This window comes from Chlorocebus sabaeus, chromosome X, assembly GCF_047675955.1.
Source record: "Chlorocebus sabaeus isolate Y175 chromosome X, mChlSab1.0.hap1, whole genome shotgun sequence".
NCBI classification, from domain to species: Eukaryota; Metazoa; Chordata; class Mammalia; order Primates; family Cercopithecidae; genus Chlorocebus; species Chlorocebus sabaeus.
The window spans coordinates 42219272-42231459 of NC_132933.1; the positions used below are offsets into that span (position 1 = coordinate 42219272).

The 12188-nt window shown below is 37.3% G+C and overlaps 1 protein-coding gene across 7 annotated transcripts in view; it reads right to left on the bottom strand.

Moving 5' to 3' along the window:
• PAK3 (p21 (RAC1) activated kinase 3) overlaps positions 1 to 12188 on the bottom strand; it is a 294267-nt gene that overhangs the window by 97822 nt on the left and 184257 nt on the right. For all 7 annotated transcript variants that reach the window (XM_073013449.1, XM_073013446.1, XM_073013448.1 and 4 more), the window contains one exon: positions 7892 to 8093. In XM_073013449.1, coding sequence (XP_072869550.1) covers positions 7892 to 8066 — 175 coding nt within the window. In that variant the 5' untranslated portion in view covers positions 8067 to 8093. The remainder of the gene's footprint in view (positions 1 to 7891; positions 8094 to 12188) is intronic.

A 12188-nucleotide genomic window follows, 5' to 3' on the forward strand; every position in this document is an offset into this window, starting at 1 on the left:
TAACTTGTCAGGATAAAAGTATGACTACTGTTGTATCCACTGAGGCACGTGGGTTCTACTTGCTTCTGTAAAAATTGAATTTTTGCATATTCCATTGGCTGAAACCTGTTTACAATCAAGCTACTCTCATTTTATGCAAGCAGTACAGTCTTCAACTACCGCTGGACTAGGAGTTGGGGGATCCAAATTCTAGGTCTGCCTTGCTTTGTTATTAAGTAGTGGAGCAAATTTGTGGAAGTCATTTAACCTCTCTGAACTTCTGCCTTCCTCTGTAAAATGGGAATAATCCCTGCCTTATCTCCATCATAGGGAGTTTGAAGAAGGTAACTGCCATGAGAGGTTTGGAACATTGTAATACACCTATAACGGCCTTCCAAAATACATCATCTTATTAGCAATATACTAAGTAACAGGGTGACTATGTTTAGACCTAGCACTTTCATCTTATGAGTGATATCCTTGGCAGTATATCTACTGAGAAAAGAGGATTAAACTGGGCCATTTTAAACATTCACTACTCTTATTATAATATCTTTTATTATATTAGCAAATCTCAGAAGCATATAGTTGGGAAGGCCCATGGTGGAAAGTCCATTCTCCTGCCTTTGTGTAGAAATTGCTAAAGCCATGAGATATCCAATGAAGATTCTAGAAAATGTCACTCTTAGTAACCTGTAGCATCCAATTAGCCTATCTGGAATTTATGTCTAGTTCCATTCTCTCCGGTGGAATATTAAGCCCATTTTCTCCTGCTAGGTCTTCAGTGGCTATGGAAAACAATATATGTCCTCCTCAAATTAGCAGGCTTTAATGTACAGATAAAAACTCAATGTGGTACCTGATTCTGCAAGAGTGGCCACAAGCCCAATTCACAGGTCAGATGTTCCATGAGGATGATGGGATACGGGAAGTAAAATGATAGTCACATGTGAGTCCTTCAAGTCACCCCCACTCATACGTGCAAACAGCTAACACCTTCAGTGGTATCATCTTCAAAAACATTCAGCAACAGTGATTATTCTGGGAAATCATTAGGAAGTTACCTCTTACTCATCTCCTTCTAGGCAACACGTACTGGTTCCACTTTCATTTGCATTCAATTGACATATGCAACAACTTTGATGGGAAACATTTGAAAACAAAAAGCAAAGATGAGGCAATGTCTTAATGAGACACTTCTGATCATGTGGATAATTACATAGGGTAAAAGTCTGAGGAGAAAAAAGAGGCCTCATTTGCCTTAACAGGGAAAGCAACTTCATATCCCTTAGCCTTTGTCAATGTTCCTCTTCTTGCAACACTTCATTTTTTAAAACGTATCAAACTTCATGTTTGATACAGCACTCTTCTGTCTTCCCCTCTTATTCCATCCATCCTCTGTACCTTCTCTACCTCCTAATCTCCCTTTCAGTCATTACTTCCTCTCAATTTATTTCTCCCTGTGGCTTCTTTACCTTAGTGTAAACATCTCCCAATCCTACATTCCATACTTATTTTGGATTTGACTGTCTGGTGGTTTTAGGGGGCTGCTATATTTGTGCTCAGTTTCCCTGTTCATTGGCCTTAAAGTGGAAGCACAGACCCCGGTAGATAGGGAGTGTGTGTCCTTATTCCACCTTCTTCCCATTTTAACACGGGTTGCCTAGGAGTAAAGGAGTAGTACAAGAGACTCTTCTATTGGGGCATAGCACTGACCCTAGAGGACAAGCAAGATGCCATGTCCTTCAGGTTTCCAAAAGGGCAGGGCAGTGATTTCCAAAGAGCACTCTTTGCTAAGCTGGATGGGCTACATTTGCAGAACCAAGAATGTAAGCACCATTCAGGATGTAGCAGTCTCTGATACCTGGCTTTCTGATAACAGAACCCTGAATTAATTGACACTCTTACACATTATTGGTGCAGTGATAATAACTTTGAGCTACTGCAAGATCCCAAAGGGTCTTCAGTATCACCAAAGAAAGATTGCATACTGTTATCACACTAAGTATATTTTATTGTGCATTAATTAGATGAAAGTTAGTAATATGCATTGACCAAAACATTTGATTAACAAGACCATAAAGGATAACTGAGAATTTTCTTTAATATAATTGTTGTGCAGCAAGGATTCCTGCTGTATAGAGTATATAGAAGATGACATACTCTAGGAATTAGAACAATATATATTCAATACAATAACAAAACTATATAGTACTTTAAGAACTCTTTCACATATATGAACATACTTATTTTGAATTTCAGCTTTTTAAAGTAAGCAATATGCAAGCCTATAAAGTACACACCAAAAAAACCCTACAAAACACCCAAAGCAAATGTTAGCATATCTACATTATCAAGAATATCTTCTCACCATCATTTCTTTCAAAAATATGTGAAAAAGTTCTTTCTTTCCTTTTGAGTGGCAATTTTTAAAAGTCCCATCTTCTGAAATTCACGTATGTTTCAAAGCACACTATCATTTTCTTAAAGAAAAATGAAAGCCACTGCTGGCTTTTAGATGCTGGGAACATAGTTTACCACACATTCCCTTTGTCCCATTGCAAGGTAGTGTGATACAGTAAAGTAAGCATAGGGTTTGGAGTTAGAGAGACTTGGGAGGCCTCTGGCTTCTGTCATTTGCTACGTGATTCTACGTTGTCTACTTAAATGCTTTGAGCTTAAATTGCCTCATCTGTAAAAAGGGAATAATATAGAGTGGCTGTAAGTATTAAATCAATACATTTAAAGTGCCTGGCACATAGGTTGGCACCCAGTAACTAGTCAGTAGATGGTAGAACACTTCCTATTTGTCTTGATTTGATTTATATACAATGATTCCCTCCTATGCCTCCAGGAAGAAGGATCATCACATAATTCCCAGGCTCACCAGCTCCCAAATCTCTCTCGATTCCCCACAAATAAAATGCACATGAACTGTGCCCTCTAAAGATACAGTCCTTTACACAGCATTGCATATCCTCTGAAACACACCTAGTGCTCAAGTGCAGTAGAAGACACAAAACATATAAGCATGCTTCGGTAGACACAGACATCACACAGAACATGTCACCTCTAAATGCAGCCTCACAGCCTCACCTGCTTCTTTCCAATATGTTCTTCCAAGCTTCAAGTCCTTAACATTGATTATTTTTGGAGGCAATATGCAATTTTCAGAGTCCTGGCTGCATTCATTTGCCTCATTGTTTTTTCCTTATTGGTTGGTTTATTCATGTATTTATTAATGTATTTATTTATTCATTCATGTGTTTATTCCCCACCATGTTCCAAGATGGATGTCAGGTGGCTTACAAGAATACACAAAATACAACATGATAGCATAAATTCAAAGCAGATATAAAAGTAAAAGGAAAAAACAAAAACAATAAAAATAGGAACATGAAATGGAGCCTGGCAGAAAGCTAATACAAAGTGCATACATACCGTAGAGTCCCATTACAAGTGCTATGCATTGACCACACATTTGGCTCCAAGCTTTCTAGCAGCCAACAAAAGAGAAACCTGATCAGTCCCAGATTTCACAGGGCCCATAAAATAAAATCAATGTATATGGTTAGGATGTCTCTTTCCTGGTCTGAATCCTGAAAACTTTTCTACAGTAAAGTATCATAAAATGGTGGCAAACTGTCCCTCCTAAATTGCTCTAACACCAAAATTCAGCTTCTGGAACAGTCACCAACAAAATAAATCCTCAATCTTAAAATTACATCTACTATTTCTTTTTTTTCCTTCTACCTGTCTCTTGAAGTTCCATTTAGTCAATGAAATGTAGCTATTAAAAGGACTTCTTCAAAAACAAGCAAACAAACAAACAACAAAAAATCCTCTGCTGTCACCAAAGCAAATATTTTCAGTTAGGTAATGAAATTACCTGAAATTACAATGGCCAAATTTGGAAAAACCCTCAAATATCCAACAAAAGAAAATGGTTAACTAAACCATCATGTCATCCTATGATGAAACATTATACACCATTGAAAATGATATTTACAAATACTTCACATAAATGTAGGAAAATATTCATGATAAAAATGCCAAGTATAAAAGCAACAAAACTATATGCATTATGACTTTTTCTATGTAAAAATTATATATGTGCATACATAGCCATAGAAAAAGTCTGGAAATAAATCCATCAAAATATTAACATTGCTTCTAGGATTTGTGATTATGGGTGATTTTATTTTTTTCTATATGCTTATCGTTATTTTCCAAGTTTTTGACATTGATGAACAATTTATGATGAGACCAAGAGGTACTAAAAAGAAAAATAGCAACTTAGTTACCTCTGGCTTGTAAAATTATAGGCACATTTAATTTTCTTTTTAAAATTTTCTATAATTGACATAAAAAATGGGAGGAAGTTACTTTTAAAAAATAAAAGATTTCAAAAACCTAGTTTTCTCAGTTGTTCATCGATAAGGTCCAAAATGCTACAAATACAATGATATTATGGTTATTCAGCACTTCCTAATTTTGCTTTTAATAGCCATCTGGTACTTATAATTATATTCAATTATCACTAATATTGTGATATTTGTGCCAGGTATTACTATCCTCACTTAACAGGTGATGAAACTGAGGCTCAGAGAAACCAAGTGACTGCCCCAATGTCACAATAATCAGTGGCAGAGCTGAACATGAACCCAGGTCTCAAGAACCCAGGCCCAGTGCTCCTTCCATTAGTTCAAGACTGACTGTGATTAAGCAGTTACCAAGAGATAGGAACACAGAAATAGTAATCCCTCTTTCCCCATGAGAGGCAGGTTCCTGAACAACCCCCAAGGTAAGAGAGTTCAGCTGAGGAGATCATGATATCGGGAAGGAAAAAAATGGGCAAAAATGAGGTCTCAAGTAAACTGTTGAAAACCCTCATAAATATTTTTATGCAGGCAAACAATAACAACAGCACATTACATAAAAAGAATAATGAGTTTACACAGTTTAAATCAGTAAAAATGATAGGCTTTATACAGTTTCCATTTAGATCCTGAGATGATTTCCAGTGGTGATGAGGATGTATCTATCACTCATTATGGTAGTGGCAAATGGGGGTGACAGAGAAGCAATGAACAGAAGTGGACTATTCATTTAGTTCAAATTATGGATATCTATACTCTTAGAGTCAGTGAAGTCGAATCCTGAAGTTATAACAACTTGCTTGAGGCTTTATTTCTATCAAGCAAGTGAATTTCAGTGGCCCTTCTAAAGATGCTTTTGTCTTCTCAAGTCCTTTTTGAAGACACCTTAGCAGTTCTGTATGGAACTCAATTTAATCATTCAATCTTTGTCTGAAGGTAGCTTATTAGCTGTCCAGTAAGAGTATTTAAATGGTACTACTTGATAATTTAGGCTTTTCTGAGGTTTCTTTCTTCCCAATGTAGTCTTTTCAAAAGTCTCATAGGACCTTTTAATAGAGTCTAATTAAATCAAACTTTGTCTGAAGGTAGTTTTTTCAGCTGTCCAGCAATAGTATTGAATGGCACATGATTTAAGTTCTATTGAAGATTGTTTCTGTCCAATATGATTATGTTTGAAGGCATCATAGCACCTCTTTATAGAATTGTGAGTCACTCAAACTTTGAACAGGTAATATTTGACACATGTAAAGATGTCAATTTTAATTACCTTCTTAGGGAGGTTTTAATCTTGTTCTAAAAATTTTGCTCCTGTTTCTTATAGCTGTATTTGTTTCCAGTCTCACAGCCTCCTAATTGTACATCATCACTTATGATAATAATCTCTGGAGTCAACAAAGCTTCCTGAGGATTAGCCTCTAGCAGCATTAACTTGAATTAGTGTCAACAGGCTCAGATTCAACTTCCGCCAATGATTGCTCTTGTGCCAAATTTTCATCCTCATCCATAGGTTTTTCTTGTCTTTGGGAGGGATAGAGGAAAGATATTTCACCACCTCTAGCCAAGTCTTCTCACAGGTCACATTAATGACAGGCTCTGTTAAACTATCTAATGCCTCTTTGGGAAGTTACCTCCTGAAAACCCATTAAAAATCAATAGCCAAACCTTTATTAAGGATATGCCATTAGTAATGATGTAGGAGTCTCATGCACTAGGATCTTCAGACAGTGGAAACTTCGCGAGATTGTGAAGAAAGTTATACATTAGTTTATAATAAGCCTTCCTGAATAGCCAGATCAAACACTGACTGAAAGGCTCAAGAATCTGAGACATGTGGCTAGTTATAAAGACAACCTTACCATTAGGATGCACATTGGCAAATGTACATGAAACACCAAATAGACTGAAGAATTAGCAGGACTTTGAATTCAAGGTATTTTTCTTTTCTTTTAAGTAGTCTTGAACATCCACAAGAAAGTACTGTTCAAACCATCCCTTAAGGAGAGGAGGATTCATCCAGGCTTTTCTATTTGCTTGCCAGTACACTGGAAACTTGGCTCATTTATTTCCCCTGAGAGGGTTTAGGCACAGTTTTCTGTAGAGCAGCAAGGGTTTCATTATGAGGTCACCTGAAGTATTGGCAAAAAATGGAAATGTCAGTCTCTCTGATTTTGCTGACCTCAGCATCAGTGGGCTCTTGCTCTTCAGAAGTATTCAAAGGGTTCCAAAGCTTGAGAGTCTCGATAGCACTAAAGATTTGTGCAGGCACGTAATCCCCTTCTTCAGCCACTTCCTGAATTTGTGGTGAGTACAACATGAGAGCTGCAGGAACGGTTTGTTCTTTGGCACAACCGCCAAATAAGACCTGGTCTCCACATTATGGTGCACCTTAAATTCCTCAAACCATCCCTTACTCCCAACAAAAATTTTTCTGGATTCATTTCAGAGTCTAAAAACATATCTTTGAAAATTCCTCTTGCATGGTCACAGATCTCTTGCATTGAATGTGTTTCATTATTCTTCGGTTTATCTTCAATCCAGAGGTTTAATTTCATTTCCATCTTTTCCATCCTTGGGTCACGAAGAACAAAGCATCTTTTAAGTTATATAGGTGTACAAGTGGCAGTACTGGCCATACTAATAGTTTCAGCTTTCTTTATGGTAAGAATTGTAGATTGATTAACAGTATATGTGACCTACAAAGCTATTTATTTTACCTTGAAGAAGCAGATTGAGAATGTCCTGTTTCTCTTCTAAAGACATCACCCTTCTTGCCCTCTGACAACTTTCCATGGTGTCAGTGCCCCTGTACTTGCTTCATATCTGTAGAAGCCATGTTTCAGCTTTATGCTAATTAATGCAACCTGAAAGTTACTTACTAGAGATTTCATATCCCCACTTATCACAAAGCGTTAGCATACGATATTTAAGCACCAAATGGTATTCTAAACACCAGAAGGATAAATAATAATATATTGGTGTGCTACTCAGTGCACATGGGGCTATCTAGGGGACAATAGCTTGAAGAATGAGAATGGAAACAAATGACTTAGAAATGCCTTCCCACTTACAATATAGTCAGAGAGACAATATTGTGGCAATGTGGACTGATTCCCATACACTGAATTCAAAATTTTCAGTTACCGAAAAGGTATACAGAAGTAAACCTATACGCAAATTTCCAAAAAGAACAACTTACAGTTAGGGAGGGATTATTGTAAATTGTACTCTACATTATCAGAAAGAAAGTCACTGTTGATATATTCAAGACAGTACTGTTGCTATGATTACCCTTGGCTTAACACTATGAATTTAATTTTATGTGAAAGGAAAACACAGTGTAAATGTATTTTCTGCCAACCCACAGTAAATCAATCAAACATTATTCTCAGACAAAATGCAACCTCTGAAGATGTAGATGTAAAGGTCAGGCAGGCCCTGAACAGTCAATCCTCAAGAAACAACTACCTAAGAAAGAAAGTGAAAATGAAAGAATAAACTAGCCCATTTTCAATGCCCGGCCACTGATACTTTACTTTTATCCCCTCCTCCTGGGAAGATAGAGCGAAGCCTGGCTTTCTTATTCTTCTCTTCAGGGGCCATGGGAAGTGGTTTGGAGCTGTGGTTGAGTGCTGAAGAATCCCGGTTGTTACTATTCATCCTCAGTGGGGGAGCTGGGGGTCTCTCTTCATTATCCAGACTGTCAGACATTTTCAGTTACAACCAATTTCACAGCTCCTAAAGAAAAGGAGGGAAAAAACAGGAGTTGAGGGAGAAGAGGTCTAAAAACAACCTAATAAATATGGGGATTCTAACATCTTAGAAACAAAAGCATTGTTCTCATGTTGTCTCAGGTTTTGTGTGAGGATCGTTTTTAGGGGTTTCTCTTCTGGAGGGAAGGAAGTTACCTCTCAAAAACCCTGATGCAATTTTCAAAAAAGGAAAGTGAAGGCAGTGATTAATGACTTTCTAAATATTATAAAAACACATAAGTCCCTTTGCTTTTCCCGCATTGAAACTCTATTTTCTCCTCCCCACTACCAGTGTTTTAGTGAACAATTTACAATCTTATTTTAAAATTCTATCCTGATGATTATAATGGTCAGGTGATCAGCCTCCTCAGCGTTTGGAATTGACACAGGTTTGGCTGTTGATTTTTAATGGCCCATAACAGTGACTTGTTAGCTGCTTTAACAGCGAGATGTCCTTGGTGTTTATTTCTTACATGTGCGTACCTCAGTTACAAAATGCACTCTCTTGTTTTTAATGATAATTAACTGAGAAACCATCCCATAGATCTGGCAGTTTCAGCAGAGTTGGAGTGGCTGTTAGGGTAAACAATGTTCCATATTCTCCCAAGCAGGCAGAAGATAAAGGTGGGCAAATGTCAGAGGGCCAGTTTCCGAGGAGACACCATAACCTTACTCCCTGCCACATTTTACGTCTTGGGAGAAGGGACAAGGGAGGTGACAGAGGTAGCTAGCTGTAAGATCCAGTCTGGGTTTTAGGAGCTTATTTGCTCTTAATTTCATTCTTCTTTTTTTTTTTTTTTTTTTTTTTTGAGACGGAGTCTCACTCTGTCGCCCAGGCTGGAGTGCAGTGGCGTGATCTCAGTTCACTGCAAGCTCTGCCTCCCGGGTTCACACCATTCTCCTGCCTCAGTCTCCTGAGTAGCTGGGACTACAGGCGCCCGCCACCATGCCCAGCTATTTTTTTTTTTTTTTTTTTTTTTTTGTATTTTTAGTAGAGACAGGGTTTCACCATGTTAGCCAGGATGGTCTTGATCTCCTGACCTCATGAGCCACCTGCCTCAGCCTCCCAAAGTGCTGGGATTACAGGCGTGAGCCACTGCGCCTGGCCAAGTTCATTGTTCTTTAGTATCTTGTGTCTACGTCTGAGTATATTCGGTTTTCATTCCCCCGGGAGGATAAAGTAAACTGGAAAAGCATGGACTCCCCCAAGGAAATGTTTCTGTCTCCAGGTATTTTCCTACTCTAATTAAAGTCCTTCCATAAGGTCCTGACCCCAGCATAAGTCAGGTACTAATAGTACCTTCCAAATGAATCCCCAGTTTGAATTCAAGGAAAATCAAATCCCTTTAAAACTACATCTCTGTAAGTTTATCAAGTATTACCTGGTACTAACTTAGGAACATAATAACTCTCCAAATATGACTTAGCATATCACTTTGTTCCAACAACATTTACTATGAACAAACCTAAGAACAATAAAAACAAGACAGGGGTCTACTCATTAACTGTTGTGCTGAAAAATTATCTATCAATCCCTTCTGGCCCTTTAGTGGTTACAATGTGTTTATTACTCTCAGTAATGCACTCTAATTTACATCATGTTATGTAGAGAATTTCAAAATTTTTATTTTGCTCTAAATTCTCTCAAATATATATAGTCTGTAACTACTCAAGAATAGGTTACTATCAATTAATAGCTTCTCCATCTGTACAGGTGATTGACAACTAACAATTGGCTTGATCTTGATTTGAACGGAAGATCTCTTTGGTTTTGCTAAGTGTCATGTCTTGCATTATCTTAATGAATTAAGACCAATTCTATATTTTTTCAGTAATAATGATAGTGAAAATACTAAGTAATAAATGGTTTGTCACTATCACCAACAATTTCATAAAACTCACATATTCCTATTTAGGTCAAACTACAGAACAAGGTACAATCAAAAAGTAATTGGGATGTCAAGGATAAAGCATATTCATAGATACTATTGGTACTAGAGTAAATATTTTAATTGGAATATGAGACCAGTGCTAATGCATCTGCATTATCTTTTGCATTTTGACTGTTGGTCCTTCTAAATTCCTAGTTTCTCTAGAATTAAAGTGAATTTAAGACTGACTTCACCAGCAGCATTATTCTGTACTGGACAGGTTCATGGTTTTAATTTAGTCACAGAGAACATTTGCCACCAGAAACAAGGCCCTAGTTTTCTCTTTAACTTTTCTGGGTTCAAAAACTATGCACAAACATGAAGTGATTATTACATAAATATGTATACAGATATACAAAACCTAGCTTGGTAAAAATAATGAAATTTGAAAGTTATTGCAGAGAAACTGAACATTTGAAAATAGAAATACCTAGAAGACAAATTTCTAAAAAGAGTGTCTCACAGGGAGAGAGAGCCACCATTTTCTGGATAATATATATTTTCTGATGACATATTTAACTTGAGATGACAGAAGTCAGGAAAACATGCCACATGACCTCTTTAAAATGATATAAAAAGCTGATCTTGCAAGATAAGACAAGAATCTGAGCCAGCCAGGGTTTCCGCTCAACTACAGAATTTAAAATACTATGCTCCTTTGTTCTTGATAAATAGGGGTGGCTAACAACAGAGTGACATTTTTTGTTCCTAATTACTCCATCTGACCAGAGAGGCAGGTAGATGCCCTGCTTCTTTTCAGGCTGCCTGATTACCCTGACCTTATTTGACCACATATAATATAGGTTGGGAAGAAAGGAATACTTGGGATCTAAAACTCAAACTACTTCTATATTGCACTAAAAATCCCTGACCAAAAATTCAATAACACACATTTGCCATGGTCAGTATCACAGACATTCTGCAAAGGACTCAGCCTATGTGACATACATGCCTATTGCCCACAAAACTGAAAGTGTTTCAATGTCATTCAACTCATCAAGGCATCATAAGAAGAGCTGGAATACACCTTTTACAAAGACAGAAGTGAAACTGAAGAATCTATGTCCAGTTCCACACTAGGAAATTAATAAAGCATGAACCAAACCGTTTTCCTAGACAGTTCAGATATGGTTTGGTTTTAATTATCTTGATATTACTTCGGTTCTTTACTACCCGTTACAAGGCACAACCAATCATCCTCTGCTAATGATTCCAGATAATTCTGATTTGGTGTTGAAAGAATAGTACAGGAGGTCCTTGGTATTTTAACTCACCTTCAAATCAAGTGCCTCTAAGCACACTTTTAGAAGACCAATGGAGAAAGGGTAGGGACCTGCAAGGAATCCTTGAGGTTAAAGTATTTGTTTCCCAAGTGGGAGGTATCTCCTACTATTCCACAAACATATTTAAAAAGTGATTTTATTATGTTATGTTTATAAACAATGCCAGTCTACTTAGCCATGTGTTCCCCTGAGACAGCTTTCTATAAAGGATACTATTAATGGATTGCTGGTTCAATCTGCCTATGATGTCATTATTTCCAAGATCTTGAAAGAGACTATTTTATTTTGGGCGGCCGTAGGCTCTATTTCAAGAATTGTACAAAAGCACCATTATTCTCTAGGAACCCAATCAAAAAACTGTTTATTTTTAAAGTTCAACTGTTGTTGTTCATTTCTATAACAGTACAGAAACTTGTGAGTAGCACATTAGATACAGCCACGGGCCATTCATTTTACTTTTAGAGGTTGGCCCTTAGCATGGTGGAGCTAATTTTAATGGATAACCAGCAACGGTTTATATCTGCTCACAGACTGATTTCATACTTGACTACTAGGTTTTTCAGAGATAATTTAAACGGCTTTTGTAGATGGTGTATATTTTTGATTCAGCCCTTGGGACTTAATGTGGTTTAGCAATGCTCTGTAATTACACTTGCAATTCATCAGCAATAAGACATAAGCCTCTTGTTTCACGATAGGCAAGGAGTCTAAATACCCCTTTTCTTCAGAGTACTAAAAGAGATTACTTCTCTCTTTCCCTGTATCTTTTTCTCTCCCTTTCTCCCCACTCCCCACACAAGTTTGAAGGCATGTACACACAGGAGCACACATGAACACATACAGAGGGACCTTCATTAACTTGCCTTG